The sequence below is a fragment of the Stegostoma tigrinum genome, chromosome 10, assembly GCF_030684315.1.
Source record: "Stegostoma tigrinum isolate sSteTig4 chromosome 10, sSteTig4.hap1, whole genome shotgun sequence".
Taxonomy (NCBI): Eukaryota; Metazoa; Chordata; class Chondrichthyes; order Orectolobiformes; family Stegostomatidae; genus Stegostoma; species Stegostoma tigrinum.
In genome coordinates this window covers 16,359,769-16,386,125 of record NC_081363.1, presented here as the reverse complement: position 1 = coordinate 16,386,125, position 26,357 = coordinate 16,359,769, and the positions used below count along the sequence as shown (strand labels likewise).

The window sequence follows — 26,357 nt, the reverse complement described above, 5'->3', positions numbered from 1 at the left end:
ATCTCCTCTGCACCCTTTCCAAAGCTTCCACATCCTTCTTATAATGCGGTGACCAGGAGTATTGTGTACAGTTCTGGTCACCGCATTATAAGAAGGATGTGGAAGCTTTGGAAAGGGTGCAGAGGAGATTTACTAGGATGTTGCCTGGTATGGAGGGAAGGTCTTACGAGGAAAGGCTGAGGGACTTGAGGCTGTTTTCATTGGAGAGAAGAAGGTTGAGAGGTGACTTAATTGAAACATATAAAATAATCAGAGGGGTGGATAGAGAGAGCCTTTTTCCTAGGATGGTGACGGCGAGCACGAGGGTGCATAGCTTTAAATTGAGGGGTGAAAGATATAGGACAGATGTCAGAGGTAGTTTCTTTACTCAGAAAGTAGTAAGGGAATGGAACACTTTGCCTGCAACGGTAGTAGATTCGCCAACTTTAGGTACATTTAAGTCATGATTGGATAAGCATATGGACGTACATGGAATAGTGTAGGTTAGATGGGCTTGAGATTGGTATGACAGGTCGGCACAACATCGAAGGCCGAAGGGCCTGTACTGTGCTGTAATGTTCTATGTTCTATGTTCTAAGTTAACTCCTTAGAAATTTGTGATACACCAAGCAGAGAGCTGTCTGAAAATTGCTCAAATGAAGTGATAACCAATTATATATTTAAAAAGGTCTCCATTTGACTCAAACATCCTGGTGACAGAGCAGTAGAGCGCAATCTGAAATCCCCCATCCTTGGGGGATGACAACTGCCATTAGGTTTTTTCATACCCCTCATTATTTTATAATCAGGTTGCCTCTTAACCTAAGGTAGTCCGCTTGGGAACCCTGAAGCCCAAAAGATATCAGTGTACTTCACCAGCTTCAAAATCACCCCTTCCCCCACTGTATCCCCAAAACCAGCCCAGTTCATCCCCTCCCCCCACTGCATCCCAGAGCCAGCCCAGCCTGTCTCTGCCTCCCTAACTTGTTCTTTCTCTCACCCATCCCTTCCTCCCACCTCAAACCGCACCTCCATTTCCTACCTACTAACCTCATCCCACCTCCTTGACCTGTCAGTCTTCCCTGGGCTGACCTATCCCCTCCCTACCTATACTCTCCTCTCCACCTATCTTCTTTTCTCTCCATCTTTGGTCTGCCTCCCCCTCTCTCCCTATTTATTCTAGAACCCTCTCCCCCTCCCCCTTTTCTGATGAAGGGACTAGGCCCAAAACGTCAGCTTTCGTGCTCCTGAGACGCTGCTTGGCCTGCTGTGTTCATCCAGCTTCATACTATTATCTTGGATTCTCCAGCATCTGCAGTTCCCATTATCTCTCTCATCCTGGTAAAACTCTTCTGAACCCTCACCAGCTTATTTCAGTGACAAAAACTGGACAGTACTCCAGAAGAGATCTCACTAATGTCCTGTGACACCTCAACATGATTTCCCAACTCCGAAACTCAAAGGACTGAGCAACAAAGGCAAAGTTGCCAATGTCTGTTTTAACTACCATGTTTATATGTGACAAACTTCAAAGAATTATATAGCAAACCCCTCGGTGCCTCTGTTGTACAACACTGCTCAAGACTCTACCATTAATTCTATCAGCCTTACCCATAGTACCAAAATGCAATACCTTGCGTTTATCAGGATTGAACTCCATCTGTCATTTTTCAGCCCATTGACCTATTTATTTCAAAGTGCAAAATCACTTAAGGAAACAATTATTAATATTTGGACTTGAATGATTGGCCATCCTCATCCTCTATTTTCAATTGAGGAAGACAAGGTAGATCAGTATGTATCATTCCCCAGTTTGATTGGCTTTCCTTCCAGGATGAGAGAGAACAGCAGCTGTCGTGCATTGGCTTGCAGTCCTTAGGATTTTGTGCTTTGGCCATTTTGAGAAGACAAGGTTGTTGTTGAGAATACCTTGCTCCATTAAGTCTGGCAATCAATGGGGACGCTGCGCTGCAAATGATTAGGCTATAATTGCATTTTGGAAGTGAGTTTTCTGATGAATGATGACTTCCAGATTAACTGTGAATTGATTACAGATGAGTAGCATTGCTCAATCACTGTAGGCTTATGAGCACTGTCAGTGACCCCATAGAGCTTATTCATGTTCTATTGCTATATTAGGCCTCCCCCACCTTCAACAAACCCACCCCCACCATCCCAGACCAAAAGTAGTTACTTAGCCCTCCCAGATAATAAAATGTGAGGCTGGATGAACACAGCAGGCCAAGCAGCATCTCAGGAGCACAAAAGCTGACGTTACGCACCGAGACCCTTCATAACATCAGCTTTTGTGCTCCTGAGGCGCTGCTTGGCCCGGAGGACCCACCCACAGCCTCCAACCTGATTATTCCCCAACCCCATATGGCCCGTTTCTATCTCCTTCCCAAAACCCACAAACCCGCCTGCCCTGGTCGACCCATTGTCTCAGCCTGTTCCTGCCCCACCGAACTCATCTCCACCTATCTGGAACTCCATTTTCTCCCCTTTGGTCCAGGAACTCCCTACCTATGTCCATGACACCACCCACGCCCTCCACAACTTCCAATTCCCTGGCCCCCAACACCTCATTTTCACCAGGGACGCCCAGTCCCTATACACCTGTATTCCGCATGCAGATGGCCTCAAGCTCTCCACTCCTTCCTGTCCCGGAGGCTGGACCAGTCCCCCTCGACCGACACCCTCATCCGCCTTGCCAAACTCGTCCTCACCCTCAACAAATTCTCTTTTGATTCCTCCCACTTCCTACAGACAAAGGCGGTGGCCATGGGCACCCGCATGGGTCTCAGCTATGCCTGCCTCTTTGTAGGTTATGTGGAACAGTCCCTCTTCCGCACCTACACAGGCCCCAAACCCCACCTCTTCCTCCGTTACATTGATGACTGTATCGGCGGCGCCTCTTGCTCCCCAGAGGAGCTCGATCAGTTCATCCACTTCACCAACACCTTCCACCCCAAACTCAAGTTCACCTGGGCCATCTCCAACGCATCCCTCACCTTTATGGACCTCAGTCTCCATCTCAGGCAACCAGCTTGTAACTGTGATAATGGGAACTGCAGATGCTGGAGAATCCAAGATAATAAAATGTGAGGCTGGATGAACACAGCAGGCCAAGCAGCATCTCAGGAGCACAAAAGCTGACGTTTCCAGCATCTGCAGTTCCCATTATCACTTACCCCTCCCACTCTGGAGGCTCTTTATTCCACATAGTGACATTTTCTTTTGGTGTTCTTGACTTTTGGATCAATATGGTGAGGGCCTATTTGCATTCATGAGTGTGCCTTGCAGGTTTGACCTGTGACCCCAAAATTACCCCTCCTTTTGTCAGGTGTCCTAGTGCATTTTGGATTTCTATGACACCACTGACCTTTCACCATTTCCCTCCCAATTCCTGTTTCAGTTAACCCACTTTATGTCACCATTAATTTGAATGCTTTATTCTGAGAACCCATGACTTTTGATGTGTCTTTGCATTGACTGACCATAATCTCCCCATATTGATACCAGCATGACTGTGACTTGTCATAACCCATTCCTCTCCTTCTTTCAGACCACATAGGCTATAGATTACTAGATCTCACCCTAATATCTACAACTGCCTTCAATAACTGACTGTTCCCCCAATGACTGAAAACAATGAGAGCTGAGTTGCCTGTAGCTTCAGAAATCCCATGGACGGAACCTTCAAAAGCCCTCAGATTATTGTAACCCAACCCCTGCCAATTGACTACAGCACATCATCCGGACTGACATGGTAGGTCAGCCCTGACTAATGTAGCCCATTCCCCAGACTGAGTGCACAATAGCATCCTGGTGACTGACTTATACAAAGGCCCTGACCTGTTTCTATTTGACTCCTAGATCTGACTCTGCAGTGATGTGAGTTCCCAGATTGGCACCTGATTGATCATAAGACCATAAGACATAGGAGTGGAATTAAGGCCATTCAACCCATCAAGTCCTCTCCACCATTTAAATCATGGCTGATGGGTATTCCAACTCCACTTCGCTGCACTCTCCCCATAGCCCGTGATTCCTTGAGATCAAGAATTTGTCAACCTCTGCCTTGAAGGCATCCAACATCCTGGCCTCCACTGCACTCCGTGGCAATGAATTCCACAAGCCCACCACTCTCTGGCTGAAGAAATGTCATCTCATTTCCATTTTAAATTTACCCCCTCTAATTTTAAGGCTGCGCCCACAGGTCCTAGTCTCCCCACCTAACAGAAACAACTTCCTAGCATCCATCCCTTCCAAGCCATACATTATCTTGTAAGTTTCTATTAGATCTCCCCTCAACCTTCTAAACTCTAATGAGTACAATCCCAGGATCCTTAGCCATTCATCATACTTTAAACCTACCATTCCAGGGATCATCCATGTGAATCTCCACTGGACACACTCCAGGGCTAGTATGTCCTTCCCGAGGTGTGGGGCCCAAAATTGGACACGGCATTCTAAATGGAGCCTAACTAGAACTTTATAAAGTCTCAGAAGCACATCACTGCTTTTATATTCCAACCCTCTTGAGACAAACAACATTACATAGCCAACCCTGGGACTAGAAATGCTTCAAACCCTGTGGAAGTACCACATGACTGACTGGAGTCAACCCTAACCCCACCAAGCACTCCTGCACATTGCCTTGTTTCCTTGCACAGAAGCCAATATCTTATCACCCAGTCACCCTTTATTTACTTGTGCACAGTACACTGCCTGTGACCAGATAATTTGGGGTCAGTCCATGAACTAGGGGAATTCTAAATCCCCTATTAATAACTTTCATCCAGGACTTCCGGATTGACCCAGGTTAACAACACCAATTAAGGAGCTCATAGTCAATGGATCCGCCTGATTCCAATCACTTTAGCAATGTCCCTTCTGATGTTGAAGTAGCACATGACCAAACATGAATATGTAACCTTCCACCCCTTCCCCACCCTATATAACTGTTATATGAATGCTTTATTGTTTCTTACAGGTACATACCTCTTGCCTATCCTTTTGCATTACGCTTTCCTCAGGTTCCTCTAAGTGCAGCCAGGCACTGACAGCCTTTTCCCTCAATGCAAAAGCACAACCTCTCAGCCAGAGGAGGCTGGTTTTCTTTCAGCACTAAAGCACTATCTCTAAGCTAGAGATCACCACCCGAGCTTGCCTCACAAAAGCTAGCTGTGAGAGAACAAGGGGTATACAAGGTGTAGAGCTGGATGAACACGGCAGGCCAAGTAGCATCAGAGGAGCAGGAAGGCTGATATTTCAGGCCTAGGCCGTTGAAGTCCGACTAGAAACATGCACCCTGATATCTTGAGGCTAATACATTGATGTTGCTAAGTTGTGTGCATGGTCAACCCAGACTGTCACCTTGCCCAGAGAGATACCTGATGCAGTTACAATGATTCCATCCATGGTTGAGAGAAGGAAGACGACCAGCATAGACACGAACTTACACTGATTCAAGATAGATGACCCAACTTGGCACATAACTGCTCAGTTCATATTGCTGATGTTTGGAAACAGTTTTCTGAATAGCGAAGAAATTAATTAGCAAGGGGAAGTCAATGCAACAAAGTATTATCAACATCCAATAGGTTGTCATTGACCAGAAACTCAACTGGTCTCACTATATAAACACAGTGGCTATAAGAGTAGATCAGAAGCTAGGAATACTTTGGCAAGTAACTCACCTCCTGATTCCTCAAAGTCTGTCCACCGTCTACAAGGCATAAGTCAGGAATATGATGGAATACTCCCCACTTGCTTGGATGAGTGCAGCCCCAACGACGCTCAAGAAGCTTGATAGCATCCAGCACAAAGCAGCCTGCATGATTGGCACTACATCCACAATCATCCACTCCCTCCGGCACTGATGCTCAGTAGCAGCAGTGTGTATTATCTGCCTTCAAGGCAGAGATCGACAACTTCTTGATCTCACAAGGAATCAAGGGCTACGGGGAGAGTGCAGGGAAGTGGAGTTGAAATGCCCATCAGCCATGATTTAAATGGCGGAGTGGACTGATGGACCGAATGGCCTTATTTCCACTTCTATGTCTTATGGTCTTATGGTCTTATTGACAAGATGCCCTGCAGAAATTCACCAAAGATCCTTAGACAGCACCTTCCAAACCCACAATAACTTCCATCTAGAAGGACCAGGTCAGCAGATAAATGGGAACACTACCACCTTCACATTCCCCCCCCCCAAGTCACTAACCATCCTCACTTGAAGTCATGGGCTCAGAGTACTACAGCATGAAGACAGGCCTTTCATTCCAAACTGGTCCATGCCGATCAAAATTTCCTTCTCCGCTAACCTCATTGCACTATACTTGGCTCATATCCTTCCAAACATTTCCTATCCATGTATTCGTCCAAATGCCTTTTAAATATTGTTAAGGTACCTGTGTCAACCACTTCTGCTGGCAGCTCATTCCATATGCATAGCACCCGCTGTGCTTCCCTTCAGGTTTCCATGTATTCTTTCCCATGTATGTCTAAACTCTCCTTATTACTCAGTCCCTTGAGTCCTGGCAACATCCTTATAAATTTCTTCTGTACTATTTCCAGTTTGACAACATCCTTTCTATAGGAAAGTGACCAAAACTGAACATAGTACTCCAGGTGTGGCCTCACCAGTGTCCTGTATAACTTGCCAACTTATGTAGTCAATGCCCTGACTAATACGTCAATAATCTTTGTCACTGCCTTGTCTACATATAACTCTACTTTCAGAGAACTATGCAACTGAACTCCAAGGCCACTCTGTTCCATTTCACTCCTTAAGGCCTTACCATTCATCATGAAACACCTATCTTGATTTGACTTTCAAAAATGCAGCACCTCACACTTCGACTTAGAAGTGCATAAGACCATAAGGCATAGGAGTAAAAATTAGGCCATTCGGCCCATTGAGGCAGCTCTGCCATTCAATCAGGGTTGACAAGTTCCTCAACCCCATTCTCCCGTTTTCTCCCCATAAAACTTATTCCCCTGGATAATCAAGAACCTATCTATCTCAGTCTTAAATGTACTCAATGACCTGGCCTCCACAGCCTTCTGTGGTAGCGAATTCCATAGATTCACCACTCTCTGGATGAAGAAGTTTCTGTATCTCCATTCTAAAAGGTCCTCCCTTTACTTTAAGGCTGTGCCCACAGGTCCTAGACTCTCCTACCAATGGAAGCATCTTCCCAACATCCATTTTTTCTAGGCCATTCAGTATTCTGAAAGTTTCAATTGGATCCCCCCTTGTCCTTCTAAACTCCAATGAGTATAGTCCCAAAGTCCTCAAATGTTCCTTATATGTTAAGCTTTCCATTCCTGTGACCATTCTCATCAACCTCCTCTGAACCTGCTCCAGGGCCAGTGTATCTTTCCTGAGACATGGGGACCAAAACTGCACACAATACTCCAAATGTGGCCTGACCAGAGCTTTATAAAGCCTCATTAGTACATCCCTGCTTTTATATTCATGTCCTCGCAAAATAAATGCCAACATTGCATTTACCTTGCTGACAACTGACTCAACTTGCAAGTTTACTTTGAGAGAATCTGGACTAAAACTCGCAAGTCTGTTTGTATTTCAGAATTCTGAATTTTCTCCCCATCTAGAAAATAGTCCATGCTTTTATTCTTCTTACCAACGTGCATGATTTCATACTTTCTCATGTTGTACTCTATCTGCCACGTCTTTACCCACTCTCCTAACCTGTCCAAGTCCTTCTGCAGCCTCCCCACTTCCGCAATACTACCTGTCCCTCCACCTATCTTTCTACTCTGTTCCTTCAATATCACTGGGTCAAATCCAGTAATTCCCTCCCTAAAGGCATCGCGGGTCAACCCACAACAGGGTGGACTGCAGCATTTCAAGAAGGCAAGTCACCTCCACCTTCTCAATGGCAAGTAGAGATGGGCGATAAATGCTGGCCAGCCAGCGACGCCCACATCTCACAAATGAATAAAAGCAATAGAATCAATGAAAGGCAAATACATTGAAATAAGCTTCTTACCATGATAATGGAAGTTTGATCTTGCTATTTCGGGAGGGCAAACTGAATTGCTACAGTTTATCATGATGATGAGTTTATGATCCGTGACCCTCATCCATTTGGGCCATCACACTCTTCATTATTCTCATTAACTCAGGAGGGAAATTCCTTTTTAATATCCCTCAACTGATCTGAAATAGATTTCTCACAAACAGCCTTTACTGAGACTTTAATGCAAAAAATGCATCCGCTATTCTGCTTCAAATCATTTTAGGATTGAATACTACCCAGAAACAAGTGGGGAAATTGTGCAGTCCCATTTTTTATATTTCTTTCCCCATTTTGGTGTGCCGACTGTTTAATCAAAATATGAGAGTCAAAACAAGGCACTTGTACAGTAATCTGATATTAATGTTTAGTGAAATGAATTTACCTTGTACATGCCAGTGTTTATAACGTACTTTCATGAGAAGTTAACAAATAATAGTTGTTAGGATGTAAGGATATGTTTATGTGTGTTTAGATAGCAACAGCATCCCTTGTGGATGGTCATGACATGTTGCAAACATCTACTCTGTTCTGTTGTGCATCATTCAAGAAACATTTGTTGAGTCTTAAACCTTGAGGACTACAGAAACATTTTTGCAACTCGTCCAAAACTGAATTTAAGTTGACAATTTCTCAATTTTTTTTATTGAACCATATGATACACTGTGTCAGATTCTGCAGTGCTTAAAAATACTGGCCACAGCATTCCAAAAATGCTGGGAAGCAGAAGTATAGCAACTCACAACATTTTTTTTAGGTTTTTGGAAAGAAACAAAAGCTTGCACTTGTCTATGACATCAAAATATCTCATAGCCATTTGCAGGCAGTAAAGTACTCTTGAAGTATACATATTATTGTGGGAAGTGAAACAGCCAATTTATACTCATCAAGTTCCCACCATGTTGTAACAATGTTGTAACGATCTGATCATCTGCATTAAATATAAACACAAAAGGCTGGAAGCATTTTGAAGCACATGCAAAGATCAGACAGTCTCAGTGAAGAGAAAGTTAATGTTCTAGGCTGATGATCTTTTTATCAGATAATCCTTTTCATTTGGAATCATAGATAGAGGAATAAATATTGACCAGAAACTAAAGACAAGCCTGTCTCTGCTTCCCTAACCTGTTCTTCCTCTCACCCATCCCTTCCTCCCACCTCAATTTCCTACCTACTACATCATTCCGCCTCCTTGACCTGTCCGTCTTCCCCAGACTGACTTATCCCCTCCCTCCCTCCCCACCTATACTCTCCTCTCTACCTATCTTCTTTTCTCTCCATCTTCGGTCCGCCTCCCCCTCTCTCCCGATTTATTCCAGTTCCCTCTCCCCATCGCCCTCTCTGATGAAGGGTCTAGGCCCGAAACGTCAGCTTTTGTGCTCCTGAGATGCTGCTTGGCCTGCTGTGTTCATCCAGCTCCACACTTTGTTATCTTGGATTCAGCATCTGCAGTTCCCATTATCTCTGATACATTGTTCCTTTAGTGTGATGGCACATTTCACATCCATCTGGAAACAAGGTCAGACCTCCGTTTAATACCTAATTAAAAGCTAATTGTCTGGGTTCTATCTAGATCTTGAGCAAAGTTACCATTTTTAATTTTTTTCTGATGAAGGGTCTAGGCCTGAAACGTCAGCCTTCCTGCTCCGCTGATGCTGCTTGGCCTGCTGAGTTCATCCAGCTCTATGCCTTGTTATCCCATTTTTAACCATTTGCTGTAGCTTGAAAGACAGTCATGGGACTCTCAACTAAGTTCATCTGCAATCAGAACATCAAATATCTTTACCATCATTTGTTGGAGAGTAAAGGAGGAAAATATCATACTATTTATTAGCATATCATCCACACTTTCTTCCAAGTGTTAAAATTGGATTTCATCCATGTTAGGATACTGGGAATTGGAACCTTAATGCCATAGTCTCAAAAGCAATGGTTGGAATGTTTTGGGGTCGTGAGCCAGATTTTCCATTAGCAGACCATTTAATTGGCTTTTTACCATGGATTAAGCAAGTGGGTTGAGAGGCTACCTCTGGTTTCCCTGACCAACAGAGAAGAGAGACTCAAATGAGCTGGCCATTTTTGAGAGTAAAGGTTTCTCTGTAAAGGTGTGGCTCACTTCAGTTGCTCTTGGACTTTTCAGACGCTGGGATAAAAAGTAGACTTGCAAATGATTTCCATCTTAAACAAGTTCAGACAAAGGGCAGCAACATCAGGTTCATTTAGTAAGATTGCTTGCAGCCTGTCAAATGCTGAGTGGCACACTATTATCTATATAACTGTTACCTATTTGTAACAGCTCTATTAAAGGTACAGTCATTCTGCTAAAGTTAGGCACAAGTATCTGGTAAAACCTGCGCATTTCCAGAAATCTCATAATTTCCTGTTTAGGCTGAGGAAATAGAAATCCTATCAGAGCTTTGGCTTCTGTTGTTTTTGGCAAATCCTGCCCTTGCTGTACAATATGTTCTTGGTAAGTAACCTTGCTTTTGAAAATTCACATTTGATCAGAATTATTACTAAACCAACTAACTATAGATGTTTAAACAATCTATCCAATTACTTTGCATATCATTCCCAAGTGTAATTGCATATTATGATATCATTTAAATAAATTACACAGTTAGGCACTTTTGCTTTGACTTGATTCATGAATCTTTGGAATGTTGCAGGTGCATTTTTAAACCCAAATAGAAAGCCCTGACATTGCCCATTGGCATCAAAAAGGCTGTTTACTTGCTAGATTTTGCTGATAATCCTATTTGCCAGAATCCCTTCAAAAGATAAATCGTAGAATGTCAAGAAGAACCACCAACCTTGTCAATATACATTTATACACTTAATGGTAAGGCTTGGGAAATGTTGCTGAACAAAGAGACCATGGAGTGCAGAATCATAGTCCCTTGAAAGTGGAGTCACAGGTATGCAGGGTAGTGAAGAAAGTGTTTGGTATGCTTGTGATAATGGGAACAGCAGATGCTGGAGAATCCAAGATAATAAAATGTGAGGCTGGATGAACACAGCAGGCCAAGCAGCATCTCAGGAGCACAAAAGCTGACGTTTCGGGACTCGACCCTTCATCAGAGAGGGGGATGGGGTGAGGGTTCTGGAATAAATAGGGAGAAAGGGGGAGGCGGACCGAAGATGGAGAGAAAAGAAGATAGGTGGAGAGAGTATAGGTGGGGAGGTAGGGAGGGGATAGGTCAGTCCAGGGAAGACGGACAGGTCAAGGAGGTGGGATGAGGTTAGTAGGTAGAAGATGGGGGTGCGGCTTGGGGTGGGAGGAAGGGATGCAGTGGGTGGAGGGGAAGAGCTGGGCTGGTTGTGTGGTGCAGTGGGGGGAGGGGACGAACTGGGCTGGTTTAGGGATGCAGTGGGGGAAGGGGAGATTTTGAAGCTCGAGAAGTCCACATTGATATCATTAGGCTGCAGGGTTCCCAGGCGGAATATGAGTTGCTGTTCCTGCAACCTTCGTGTGGCATCATTGTGGCACTGCAGGAGGCCCATGATGGACATGTCATCTAAAGAATGGGAGGGGGTGTGGAAATGGTTTGCAACTGGGAGGTGCAGTTGTTTGTTGCGAACCGAGCGGAGGTGTTCTGCAAAGCGGTCCCCAAGCCTCCGCTTGGTTTCCCCAATGTAGAGGGAGCCACACCGGGTACAGTGGATGCAGTATACCACATTGGCAGATGTGCAGGTGAACCTCTGCTTAATGTAGAATGTCATCTTGGGGCCTGGGATAGGGGTGAGGGAGGAGGTGTGGGGACAAGTGTAGCATTTCCTGCGGTTGCAGGGGAAGGTGACGGGTGTGGTGGGGTTGGAGGGCAGTGTGGAGCGAACAAGGGAGTCATGGAGAGAGTGGTCTCTCCGGAAAGCAGACAGGGGTGGGGATGGAAAAATGTCTTGGGTGGTGGGGTCGGATTGTAGATGGCGGAAGTGTCGGAGGATGATGCGTTGTATCCGGAGGTTGGTGGGGTGGTGTGTGAGAACGAGGGGGATCCTCTTGGGGCGGTTGTGGCGGGGGCGGGGTGTGAGGGATGTGTTGCGGGAAATGCGGGAGACGCGGTCAAGGGCGTTCTCGATCACTGTGGGGAGAAAGTTGCGGTCCTTGAAGAACTTGGACATCTGGGATGTGCGGGAGTGGAATGTCTTCTCGTGGGAGCAGATGCGGCGGAGGCGGAGGAATTGGGAATAGGGGATGGAATTTTTGCAGGAGGGTGGGTGGGAGGAGGCGCAGTGGTAGTATGGCGCACTGACCTCTACATCGCCGAGGCCAGACGCCAACTCTCCGACACCACCTCCTACTGCCCCCTCGATAATGACCCCACACTCGAGCACCAAACCATCATCTCCAACACCATTCATGACCTCATCACCTCAGGGGACCTCCCACCCACAGCCTCCAACCTCATTGTTCCCCAACCCCGCACGGCCCGTTTCTATCTCCTTCCCAAAATCCACGAACCTGCCTGCCCTGGTCGACCCATCGTCTCAGCCTGCTCCTGCCCCACCGAACTCATCTCCACCGATCTGACTCCATTTTCTCCCCTTGGGTCCAGGAACTCCCTACCTATGTCCATGACACCACCCACGCCCTCCACCTCCTCCAGGACTTCCAATTCCCTGGCCCCCAACACCTCATTTTCACCATGGATGTCCAGTCCCTATACACCTGTATTCCGCATGCAGATGGCCTCAAGGCCCTCCACTTCTTCCTGTCCCGCAGGCCCGACCAGTCCCCCTCCACCGACACCCTCATCCGCCTAGCTGAACTCGCCCTCACCCTCAACAACTTCTCTTTCGATTCCTCCCACTTTCTACAGACTAAGGGGGTGGCCATGGGCACCCGCAAGGGCCCCAGCTATGCCTGCCTCTTTGTAGGTTACGTGGAACAGTCCCTCTTCCGCACCTACACAGGCCCCAAACCCCACCTCTTCCTCCGTTACATTGATGACTGTATCGGCGCCGCCTGTTGCTCCCCAGAGGAGCTCGAAGAGTTCATCCACTTCACCAACACCTTCCATCCCAACCTTCAGTTCACCTGGGCCATCTCCAGCACATCCCTCACCTTCCTGGATCTCTCAGTCTCCATCTCAGGCAACCAGCTTGTAACTGATGTCCATTTCAAGCCCACCGACTCCCACAGCTACCTAGAACACACCCCCTCCCACCCACCCTCCTGCAAAAATTCCATCCCCTATTCCCAATTCCTCTGCCTCCGCCACGTCTGCTCCCACGATAAGACATTCCACTCCCGCACATCCCAGATGTCCAAGTTCTTCAAGCACCGCAACTTTCCCCCAACAGTGATCGAGAACGCCCTTGACCGCGTCTCCCGCATTTCCCGCAACACATCCCTCACACCCCGCCCCCGCCACAACCGCCCCAAGAGGATCCCCCTCATTCTCACACACCACCCCACCAACCTCCGGATACAACGCATCATCCTCCGACACTTCCGCCATCTACAATCCGACCCCACCACCCAAGACATTTTTCCATCCCCACCCCTGTCTGCTTTCCGGAGAGACCACTCTCACCGTGACTCCCTTGTTCGCTCCACACTGCCCTCCAACCCCACCACACCCGGCACCTTCCCCTGCAATGGCAGGAAATGCTACACTTGCCCCCACATCTCCCGCCTCACCCCCATCCCAGGCCCCAAGATGACATTCCACATTAAGCAGAGGTTCACCTGCACATCTGCCAATGTGGTATACTGCATCCACTGTACCCGGTGTGGCTTCCTCTACATTGGGGAAACCAAGCGGAGGCTTGGGGACCGCTTTGCAGAACACCTCCGCTCGGTTCGCAACAAACAACTGCACCTCCCAGTTGCAAACCATTTCCACTCCCCCTCCCATTCTCTAGATGACATGTCCATCATGGGCCTCCTGCAGTGCCACAATGATGTCACCCGAAGGTTGCAGGAACAGCAACTCATATTCCGCTTGGGAACCCTGCAGCCTAATGGTATCAATGTGGACTTCTCGAGCTTCAAAATCTCCCCTTCCCCCACTGCATCCCTAAACCAGCCCAGTTCGTCCCCTCCCCCCACTGCACCACACAACCAGCCCAGCTCTTCCCCTCCACCCACTGCATCCCAAAACCAGTCCAACCTGTCTCTGCCTCCCTAACCTGTTCTTCCTCCCACCCATCCCTTCCTCCCACCCCAAGCCGCACCCCCATCTCCTACCTACTAACCTCATCCCACCTCCTTGACCTGTCCGTCTTCCATGGACTGGCCTATCCCCTCCCTACCTCCCCACCTATACTCTCTCCACCTATCTTCTTTACTCTCCATCTTCGGTCCGCCTCCCCCTCTCTCCCTATTTATTCCAGAACCCTCACCCCATCCCCCTCTCTGATGAAGGGTCTAGGTCCGAAACGTCAGATTTTGTGCTCCTGAGATGCTGCTTGGCCTGCTTTGTTCATCCAGCCTCACATTTTATTGTTTGGTATGCTTGCCTTTATTGGTCAGCGCATTGAGTATAGGAGTTGAAAGGTCATGTTGTGGCTGTACTGGACATAGATTTGAACTATGTTTTGGTGTATTGCGTGCAATTCTTGTCTCCCTGCTATAGGAAGGATGTTGTGAAACTAGAAAATGTTCAGAAAACATTTACAAGGATGTTTCCAGAGTTGGAGAGTTTGAACTATGTGAAGAGGCTAAGTAGGCTGGGGCTATTTTCCCTGGAATTTCGAAGGCTGAGGCGTGACCTTATAAAGATTTAAAAAATCATGAAGAACATGGATAGAGTAATTAGGCAAGGTCTTTTCCCCTGGGTGGGGGAATCCAAAACTAGAGGGGTTAGAGGGATATGGGCTAAGTCATGGCAAATGGGACTAGATTTACCTAGGATATCTGGTCAGCATGCATGAGTTGGACTGAAGGGTCTGTTTCCATGTTGTACATCCCTATGACTCTATGACTCTAATACAATCTTCTAACTGAGGTATTGGGCATGAATCTATTTTCATTACTGTTTTTATGTTTTTGAAGCCTACACATTTGACCCATCTTGTTTTAAGAACTAATATTACCAATGAACTCCAACTGCTTTGGCTTGGTTCAATTGATGTTTTTATTTTGAGAAGATATAGAATCTCCATTTCTATCTGAGCTTGTTCTTCTGAGCTTAACTGTTGAGAATGTTGCCATATTCATACTGATTCCTATAACAATCCACATCATACCTGTTAAAACATTGCACCTTAGTGTATCTCTGTAGATTTCCTTAAAATAATTTTACCAAGTCTTCAAGTTGACCATCATCCAAGTACAAAATACAGTATCCATCTGTCTCAAACTTTCTGCATTGGCTGGTTGAAATGTTGGAGGCCACTTTGAGAACTGCGTACCTTCCTTATCGACATCTTCCTCAACTCTTACCAGCTGACATATTTGCTCTGTTTTATCCTCCTCCCTATGATGATATCACTTATCAGGGTTTGTTTTTAATACAATAACATTCTGGAACTATTCATTTTATGTTATGTTCACACAACAAAACTGTGGTCAGGGTTATCTATCAAATAGGTACTTTACAAACATTCCTACCACCTTGTATAGACCATTGAAACTCATTTTCAGAAATTCTTATTCTAAAGGTAGGATCACTAACAGTTAATTTCTTCAGGAATTGTTCTAAGTGTAGCGTCTTTGTCACCTATTCTTTCATTTTTGCTCCTGAAGTAATTAAATGCCACTATGCAATGCTACCTGCTCCTGTATGTTTTGTGAAAGAACATGGTTTGGTAACATAGCATTAAGAATTCAACACTTTGTCTTGAAAGCTTCTCCTTAATCAATTTCAGTGGTCAAATTTCAATCAATTTTCAATCTTAACTCATGTCCACAGTTTAATTCAAATGGACTAAACCCAGTAAATTCCATGGGGGAATCGATAATGCGTCGCAAACGATAAGAATTCAATTTTTTGTATCAATCTTGTCTTTATTTGTAACAAAAGCCTTTAATCATGGCTTTGAAAGTTTGACAGTGCCTTTCAAACACCCTGTGTTTGCAGATTATATGCACTTGGCTTCAACTGTTCTATACTCAAATTGGTGAAGTCATGGTAAAGTGTAGATAGAAACATAGAACGTAGTCCACAATGTGTAAAAATACAGAGATAATTTTTCCACTATATTTGCAGCGGTCCTGAAAAGAATTGCTTCTGGAAATCAGGCGGTCATAACCATAATTGTAAGAGTATACTGCTGTCTAGCTTTCATTTTCAATAATGGTCCTACCCAATCTACTAATTGGCTGAATCGTTCTTCGAAAAGTGGTATGGGTCTTAAAGGTGCTGGCTTATGTTGAGGTTTTCCAAGTACCTGACATATATGACATGTTTTACAGAGCCACTATATGTCCTTACAAAGTATTGGCAGATAAAACACCTACTTATTAGCTGTATCCTTGCATGTCCTGTTTTAGGAATTTCTTCGATTTCTCACAATGCCTCCTTATGATAAAACAGACATTCCACCTGTCTGATGAACAACTGTCCATTCTTTGTCCACAAGTCTGTGAGGATGTCTTCACTCCCTCTTCAGAGGTTTGCTTTTAATACAACAACACCATGGAAATCCTACAGCTTCTGCTTCATTGTGAACTGCCTATATTAACTTAGCTAACCCTGGGTCTGTTTTCTGAATCTCAACTAACAATGGCACGTTGAACAATTCTTTTGAACCTTCCCATTGGTAAAGAAAGTGCTGCCTATACTGTCAGCTGCTTGTGGTGTTCCTTTGGTGATGGACATTGCTGAGCCACACATGATGGAAAAATATCTGGAGCTTATTCTTGTAACTGCTCTATTAAGACTTTATAAGAAAGTACAACATTTACTCCCATTGAATTGTTACCCAGTCATAAGCCAAGTCCATGCAAAGATAATTTTGTCACAATTCTTGCTGCTAGTCACACTCCTAATGTACTTTGCATAAAGAACCAGAATATACATTCCAGGTGGTGCATTTATTTGGTTTCACTGCTCTCTCTGGAAGCAAAGCCATAGCCAACTGCATCAGAAGACTTTGAGTAGCTCCTGCATTTCTCATCTACTCATATACCTCTCCTGCATACACAGCAAAGCTTACCTCCGACCTCCTGAGTGAGTTAAAGTTATTATGCCGAGAGTGGTGCATGTATGGAATGGGCTGCCAGCGAAAGTGGTTGAGGATGGGAAGGGTTTAGAGGGATATGGACCAAAAACGGGCAATTGGAACTAGCTGTGTGGGCACCATGGTCAGCATGGACCAGTTTGGGCCGAAGGGCCTGTTTTCATCTGTACTACTCTATGACTCTATAAACTCTTTAACAGCAATTAAATCTGTGCTAACCGAAATGAATGTGTGTCTGATCCCTCATCGATTTTCACCCAACCCAGATGCTATGCCAATATTTCATCTATGGCTGACTTTTTGGTTCTGGCAAACAACTTTATTTTATCTGTCAATTCTAGATGTCTTGCTATTATTACTTCTTGTAAATACATTAGAGATACATGTTCCAACTTCAGTATGGAGTTTCCAACACCAGCTTAATTTTGCATGAAAGACCCAGCATCTATCTGTTCTTTTACCATTTACCACGTGCACTAACTCCATGTCTAATCTCACTGCTTCAAAAAGTAACACAGTATTTAATAGCCCCAAAGTGTGCATTACTTGATTTTCAAGTTGCAAACTTTTCCTGGTATTTCAATTATGTAGCAATCCAATGTTCTTTTTGGTTTACAGTTCCAAAAATAAAAATGGTCTCTTTTATAGTACATTATTTCCCAAGAGGTAAATTCTGAATTGAGTTGGTGTCTATTGGAGGATAGCCACATCATGGGATACCAAACGTACAGCCATGGGCAGTGGAAAAGGATAGGGCAAGTTCTAATTTATTGGAATGTGAAACAGCACTCGTGTTCTCTTGTAGAGGGTTTAGTTGAAGACTTTAATGATGAGTCCTACAGATAAAAACAAAGACGTGTGCACACAATGCTTTATCAATTAGGATGCCTTCCACAAAGCATTTATTCATTCTTAAGAAGCATGGAGGGTTCTGGTATCAAACCTGCATGTGGTTCATGTGGACCTTCAAGCCTACCCTTTTCAGCACATTAGTACTTACCAGATCAGTGACCAATGGCTCCAGCCATAACTTGATATTTGAGGGTTTATGTCTCAGCCTTCCATCACAGCACAAGTTGAAGCTACCCAGTATCTGCACTGAAAGTTCAGATTAATGTTGATTAAGTTCAGCTTACTGTCATGCAAACTCAGAGGGTTGGGCAATTACTTCCTAAAGACCCTGATATGGAGAAATACTAAGAGCCTTTCTCTCCCACCTCTTTGTCATGCTACTCAGAGCAACCGGCTCACTGTCCATTCTCCATTTAGTATTGCAAGCCAAATGGAATAGATACTCCTAGACGTTTTTGACTTGGAGCAAGTATTTCAAGTATAGCCCTTGAACTCAGATCAAAAGCCAAATGAATTGTAGATGCTGGAAATCAGAAACAAAAACAGAAATTGCTGGAAAAGCTCAGCAAATCTTCAGCTCGGAAGAAGGGTCCCTTGACCTGAAATGTTAGCTCTGATTTCCCTCTCCATAAGTGCTGCTACACCTGCTGAGTTTGTCCTTGAATTCAGACTATTGTTTTTGCTATATGTGGCATCAGTCCCTGGAGGTTTTGGCAATTAGCACTGACAGTATGAGCCCTTAAACACTTAGACTAACTCAGCAACAGTTGGGAGAGAGGAAATCAGCAGCTGAATTGAAAGTAGATGGTTTCTCTTTTAAGTAGTGTTTAAATTTTAATCTCCTTTCCAATGTCCCAGGCAGCAATCTACTGGAGTGAAACTCCTGCACTTTATAAAAACTGTTCAAGATACATTTGAGGAATGAGATTTTTATTCAGGTGTATGAGATTGCTAGCCAAATGGTGAAGATAAATTATTCACACTAGTGTATTGGGTGCTGTAAACATCAGACCTGGGATCTTACTTCCAAGTCCCAGTGGTCTTGTGAAACTGGAAAGTTTGCACATGCATGGTTTCCCTTCTAAAGTTGCCAAAACTCCGATCCAGCTTATTGGTTCACGAGTGATGATAGGTTGTTAAGACTCCTGGTTAGTAAGCATGCCCAGCTATAGAATCAAGTTACAACAAAAAGACAATTAAGGTGATACAATTGCCTCTGTAAACAGTTTTCACCACAGACACCTTTCATGTGGTGACCTCTAAAAGTAGACAGCAGAAATATTTTGAGGATAAAGGACCAACCTTACTCCAGCTCTGCTGTCCTTGGTCTGTAGCAGTCCTTGGTCTGTAGCAGTCCAAGTATTGGGAAAATCAAACCTATTATTTTTGGGATTTACTACCAAACCCACTCTCTACACATCAATTCCAGCCCTCTATATCTCTCGCAACTCTCTGGGAGCAGACCAATTGCAACTTTTGCTTTGTCATTTGGCTCAATGAACATATAGTGTGTTTGCCATGCAGGTATCTGGCACATGAGGCCAGCATTTATTGCCCATCCCTAATTTCCCAGAGATTAGCTCAGAGTCAACTGCATCGCTGTGGGTCTGGAGTCATATGTAGGCCAGACCAGGTGCGGATAGCAGAGGACATGAGTGAACCAGATGGATTTATCTGACAATCGACAATGCTTTCATGATCATCAGTAGATTCTTAATTCTGGATATCTTTCTCACTGAATTCAAATTCCTCATCCACCGTGCCAGGATTCGAAACTGGGACCTCAGAACATTAGCTGAATTTCTAGATTAATAGCTTAGCAATAATACCATGAGGACATCACCTCTCCAAAACTGATCTTGCCCTGGTGAAAGATCACAGTGGGACTTGAATCCACAATCTTCTGGTAGCATTCCAACTAATACTAAAGTCTGATGCCTTGAAGATGAGACCACAGAACCAATTCAGGAATCTAGAAAAATGAGGTGAAATTTTAAAACTAGTTAACATAAACAAAATCCAGGAGCAGAGATAACATCACTGAGGCTAAATGCCAACTCTCCGACACCACCTCCTACCGCCCCCTCGATAATGACCCCACCCCCGAGCATCAAAACATCATCTCCAATACTATCCATGACCTCATCACCTCAGGGGACCTCCCACCCACAGCCTCCAACCTCATTATTCCCCAACCCCGCATGGCCCGTTTCTATCTCCTTCCCAAAATCCACAAACCTGCCTGCCCTGGTTGACCCATTGTCTCAGCCTGTTCCTGCCCCACTGAACTCATCTCCACCTATCTGGACTCCATTTTCTCCCCTTTAGTCCATGAACTCCCCACCTACGTCCGTGACACCACCCACGCCCTGCACCTCCTCCAGAACTTCCAATTCCCTGGCCCCCAACACCTCATTTTCACCATGGATGTCCAGTCCCTATACACCTGTATTCCTCATGCAGATGGCCTCAAGGCCCTCTGCTTCTTCCTGTCCCGCAGGCCCGACCAGTCCCCCTCCACTGACACCCTCATCCGCCTAGCCGAACTCGTCCTTACCCTCAACAACTTCTCTTTCGATTGCTCCCACTTCCTACAGACAAAGGCGTGGCCATGGGTACCCGCATGGGCCCAAGCTATGCCTGCCTCTTTGTAGGTTACGTGGAACAGTCCCTCTTCCGCACCTATACAGGCCCCAAACTCCACCTCTTTCTCCGTTACATTGATACCGTATCAGCGCCGCCTCTTGCTCCCCAGAGGAGCTCGAACAGTTAATCCACTTCATCAACACCTTCCACCCCAACCACAAGTTCAGCTGGGCTATCTCCAACACATCCCTCACCTTCCTGGACCTCGCAGTCCCCATCTCAGGCAACCAGCTAGAAACTGATGTCCATTTCAAACCCACCGACTCCCACAGCTACCTAGAATACACCTCCTCCCACTCACCCTCCTGCAAAAATTCCATCCCCTATTCCCAATTCCTCCGCCTCCGCCGCATCTGCTCCCACGATAAGACATTCCACTCCCGCACATCCCAGATGTCCAAGTTCTTCAAGGACCGCAACTTTCCCCCTGCAGTGGTCGAGAACGCCCTTGACCGCGGCTCCCACATTTCCCGCAACACATCCCTCACACACCGCCCCCGCCACAACTGTCCCAAGAGGATCCCCCTCGTTCTTATACACCACCCCACCAACCTCCGGATACTACGCATCATCCTCTGACACTTCCGCCATCTACAATCCGACCCCACCACCCAAGACATTTTTCCGTCCCCACCCTTGTCTGTCTTCCGGAGAGATCACTCTCTCCGTGACTCCCTTGTTCGCTCCACACTCCCTTCCAACCCCACCACACCGGCACCTTCCCCTGCAACCGTAGGAAGTGCTACACTTGCCCCCTCACCCCCATCCCAGGCCCCAAGATGACTTTCCACATTAAGTAGAGGTTCACCTGCTCATCTGCCAATGTGGTATATTGTATCCATTGTACCCGGTGTGGCTTTCTCTACATTGGGGAAACGAAGCTGAGGCTTGGGGACTGCTTTGCAGAACACCTCCGCTCGGTTCGCAGTAAACAACTGCAACTACCCCCCATCGTGAACCATTTTAACTCCCCTTCCCATTCTTTAGATGACTTGTCCATCATGGGCCTCCTGCAGTGCCACAAGGATGCCACCCGAAGTTTGCAGGAACAGCAGCTCATATTATGCTTGGGAACCCTGCAGCCCAATGGTATCAATGTGGACTTAACCAGCTTCAAAATCTCCCCTTCCCCCACCGCATCCCAAAACCAGCCCAGTTCGTCCCCTCCCCCCACCGCATCACACAACCAGCCCAGTTCGTCCCCTCCACCCACTGCATCCCAAAACCAGCCCAGCCCATCTCTGCCTCCCTAACCTGTTCTTCCTCTCAACTATCCCTTCCTCCCACCTCAAGCTGCACCTCCATTTCCCACCTACTGACCTCATCCCACCTCTTTGACCTGTCCGTCTTCCCTGGACTGACCTATCCCCTCCCCACCTCCCCACCTGTACTCTCCTCTCCACCTATCTTCTTTTCTCTCCATCTTCGGCCCACCTCTGCCTCTCTCCCTATTTATTCCAGAACCCTCTCCCCATCCCCCTCTCTGATGAAGGATCTAGGCCCGAAACATCAGCTTTTGTGCTCCTGAGATGCTGCTTGGCCTGCTGTGTTCATCCAGCTTCACACTTTTATCCAGGAGCACTTTTTTTTCCCCCTCATAACTTGAATTGAAAATCTGGAAATGACTTCATGTAGTTCTGGGATGCCTAGCCCTTTAAATTTCCTGAGATGTGGAATTTTTGTGACCTAAATGAATAGCAGTATGGAAAATTGATTCAAATATAGGTGCATGAAGGTGAGACATATGGTCCAATTGAAACATAGAAAGGACTTAAGGGACTGAAGGATTTGCTTCCAAAGCTAGGAATGGATTTCAGCTTAAACAATAGAATTTTTTTTTGCTGGAACTAAATGATACGAAACCTTCCCCATTACAGCCTCTAGCCAGGGTTTAAACCTCTAGGCATGGGCCTGTTACATTTCTCTAATTTAAAGGCAGAATGGTTTCTATCTGGGTAGTTCAGCAGGCAGCATCTTAGGAGCAGAAGATGCTGCTTGGCCTGCTGTGTTCACCCAGCTCTACACCCTGTTATCTTGGATTCTCCAGCATCTGCAGTTCCTTTCATCGCTGATCCAACAGACGTCATTCTGCATCGCAAATGAGCTGTCCAGCCAACTGAGCTAACTGACTAACTATTCAGTGACTTGCTACTGTTTTATAGACCAAACATGGTCCCCTCAAAATAATAGCAAGAAGGTAGCCTAGACCTTAACGTTTTCTTATTTTAAAGGTAAATGTGAGGTGCTGTGTTCCTGGTGCAATTTGATTTGTCAAACTACTCGACATTAAGCAAGACATAATTTATTCATACACAATAGTTAAAATACAACAAAAGAAAGAATAAAGAAAATAATTGGCTTAACTGTAACTCTATTGGAATTCTTAACAAAATAATAGATACAGTAATTATTACTAATTAACTGTTCCGATATAGTAACATTGCATAAACAGACTCTCGGCAAAAGGCAAATTCAGAAAACAGATGTTCTTACATACAGTTCTCCAATCCATGAGGAAAAAACATCAAAAGACAATCTGAGAGAGAGAGAACTCCAAAGAGAGTTGCAAAGAGAGAAATGCTATCTTTTCCACAACCCCAGCAGCTTCTGCTGAAAGCTAAAACAAAATATCCAGGTTCTGCGTCAAAACAATGTGATGCTGGAGGAACACAGCAGGCCAGGTGGCATCAGAGGAGCAGGGAAGTTGACATTTTGGGAAGGGTCCTTCCAGACAGAAAGAGTGTGCACGAGACAGGTGACCCACTAATGTGGGGAGGCAGAGGATTTTCAGTTAAATTCGGTGAATCCGTTCATTATAATAGTCCAATATATTTGTTAGTTGTATTCTCAACTTGTATCTGATCTTATTGTACTAGGTAGTTTCAGTTTCAACATTACAAAAAAAAAATTGCTTGTTCCTATCACATTACAATAACATTGTTAAATCTCTGGAATAGGTGCTCACAATAGACATTATTGAGAAGGGTCAGTGCTGTATTAAGCAATTGAGAGTGTGACTGACTCCATTGAACATGAGGATCTGTGGCAATCTCAAGATGTTAAAGCCACGTTATACATCTGTATGGAGCTGTTGCTCACAGTACACAGATTAACATGCTTTCCATTGGTCAAATCTGTGAAGAGGCAATTTAGCTGCTACAATGGGAATAAGTGAATATAACTACGGATATATTTTTTCTACCTTCTTTTTCCCAATTTCATTTATGGATCTGTCCATCTGCCAAGTGATTATTAACAATGATCAAAAATAAAAGGATTGACTATTAGGAAAAATAGGAAGCTTTTTTTTCCCATGAAGACATAAGGCACTTGTGGCTACAATTATTTAAATAATTTCTTGTCTTTGTATTTTAGTGTGGAAAACCACTTCCAGGTCTCACAAAACAAGATGATTGTTGTGGGAGCGTAGGACTATCATGGGGGTTCCATAAATGTACAAAATGTCCTCCAAAACCAGGTAAGCCATCGAGGTTTTTAAGAGTTAAAGCTTCAATCCTCAGTGTTGGAAAATTTCTTTGCCATAGAGTCATACAGCAATGAAACAGACCCTTTGGCCCAACCAGTCCACACTGACCATGTTCCCAAACTAAATTAGCCCTATTCACCTGTGCCTGGCTCATATCTTTCCAAACTTTTCCTATTCATGTACTTAACCAAATGTCTTTTAAACATTGTAGATGTATCTGCATCCACCACTTTCTCTGACAGTTCATTCCACACATGAGCCACTCTGTGTGTAAAAAAAAAAGTTGCCCCTCGTGTCCTTTCTAAATCTTTCTTTGCTCACTGAAAAATATGCCTCCTAGTTTTGAACTCCACCACCCCACAGAAGTGGCCCTTAGCATTCACCTTATCTGTGCTCTTCATGATTTTATAAAGTTCAACAAGTTCACCCCTTAACCTCCTATGTTCTGGTGAAAAGCATCCCAGCCTTTCCAGTCTATTTCCATATCCCAAACACTTCATTCCTGGCAGCATCCTGGTAAATCTTTTCTGAACCCACTCCAGTTTAATACTATCCTTCCTATAATAGGGTGACTAGAACCGCATACAGTACTCAGATTGGCGGATATAGGGCTGTCTGTTCACTATCGACATGTTCCCATTCAGTTCACATAGAGAACAGGCACTAATCATACCCCGAAACCTATTCATTTTCATCTTTACTGGAGAGTGTCCTGTCTTTATGAACATTATTTGATAGAAATTTTTTAACTGAAGTTGTGATGACATGCACATTGGTTTCAGTACCAAACTGCACTGAAATTTTCAGAGAATCTCGTGACTGAAAGTTGGAATATAAAATCCAGAAAATATAGCAGTAATCAGTGGTAATGATTTTTTTTCTCTTTAAACTCCTACTTATTGGTATTTTGAAAACAAATGTTTGTGTCTATAAAGCTGTCACATGTATACAGAAATAATACTGCACATTTACAAAAATGCAATTTAGGCAACGATTCTTAATGTGACAGAAGACTGATAAGAAGACATAAAATAAAGACAATATAATAGGAAGAATTTTAACTGCCAAGGTGGTGCAGATCTAGGATGTGAGCATGGGTCTACATATCAATATTAAGAAAATGCTGGGGTGTTGGGTACCCTACAGTTTCCTGTTTAACTTCAGACTGCACTGGAGGTGACTATGAAACATTGTGAAGCTGTTGGATGTATGATTAAGCATCCAAACAATCAATTACTTGTGGCTTTAACTCATGGCTCTAGTTCAAATAGCCAGCAGGCAGATTTCCTGAGCTTTGTCAAACATGTTGAAGTCAATGTGATGAGAACACATTAATGGATTAAACTAACTGTCTGGGAAGATTTAGTTGTGCCATAGGAAAGGCTCACTCACAGGAAGTGCCTTAACAACCACAGCTTGGCAGATGATTTTCAAATTCTTAGACAACATAGATCAGAGAATCCCTACAGTGTGGAAACAGGCCCCTGGCCCAACAAGCCCAGACTAACCCTCAGAGCATCCCACCCTCCATACCACTCATCCCTGAACACAATGGGAAATTTAGCATGGCCAATCCATCTAGCCTGCACATTTTTGGGTTGTGGGAAGATGAAGCTCATGCAGACATGAAAAGAATGTGCAAACTCCACACAGAGAGATGCCCAGAGGGTGGAATTGAACCTGGCTCCCTAGTGCTGTGAGACAGCCGAGCTAACCACTGAGTCACTGTGCTGCCCCTTTATTCCCACTACCTTTCGCATGATATCACATGCATTAGGCTTGAGTTTACCTTGATCTGCTGTTCCCTGCTTCACTGTGGCATGGGAGCCGCTTCAGCAGCATAGACTCTGAAGAGAGCCAAGACCAGACATACAAACAATGTCAGCAGCAGGAGGTACAGCAACAGCGGCACCCATAGCAACAGAATGAAGACCAAATGGGTTTCTCCTGAGTTACATGTGGTTCCGAGACAGGAAGATCATTGACCCTCCGGTCTGAAGGAGGAGATAACCCCAGCAGAGGGTATGCAGGCAATGGATCAGCTTTATCAGCGTGACAGAGTGACAATACCTCAGGAAGTGGAGGACTGATTTTTACATCCCCACAAGTTGTCACCTGCACACAAAGTGAAATGTCGGGTCATTAGAAATGAGACCTATATCTGCAGACATGGCTGATGACTCTTGAGAGGAGTTTACCACGGATGCAGAAGA

General features: G+C 45.0%; 1 protein-coding gene across 1 annotated transcript in view; it reads left to right on the top strand.

Moving 5' to 3' along the window:
• LOC125455610 (latent-transforming growth factor beta-binding protein 2-like) overlaps positions 1-26,357 on the top strand; it is a 474,230-nt gene that overhangs the window by 171,544 nt on the left and 276,329 nt on the right. Inside the window, exon 8 of the mRNA XM_048537794.2 lies at positions 24,033-24,135. Within this exon, the coding sequence (XP_048393751.1) occupies positions 24,033-24,135 (103 nt within the window). The remainder of the gene's footprint in view (positions 1-24,032; positions 24,136-26,357) is intronic.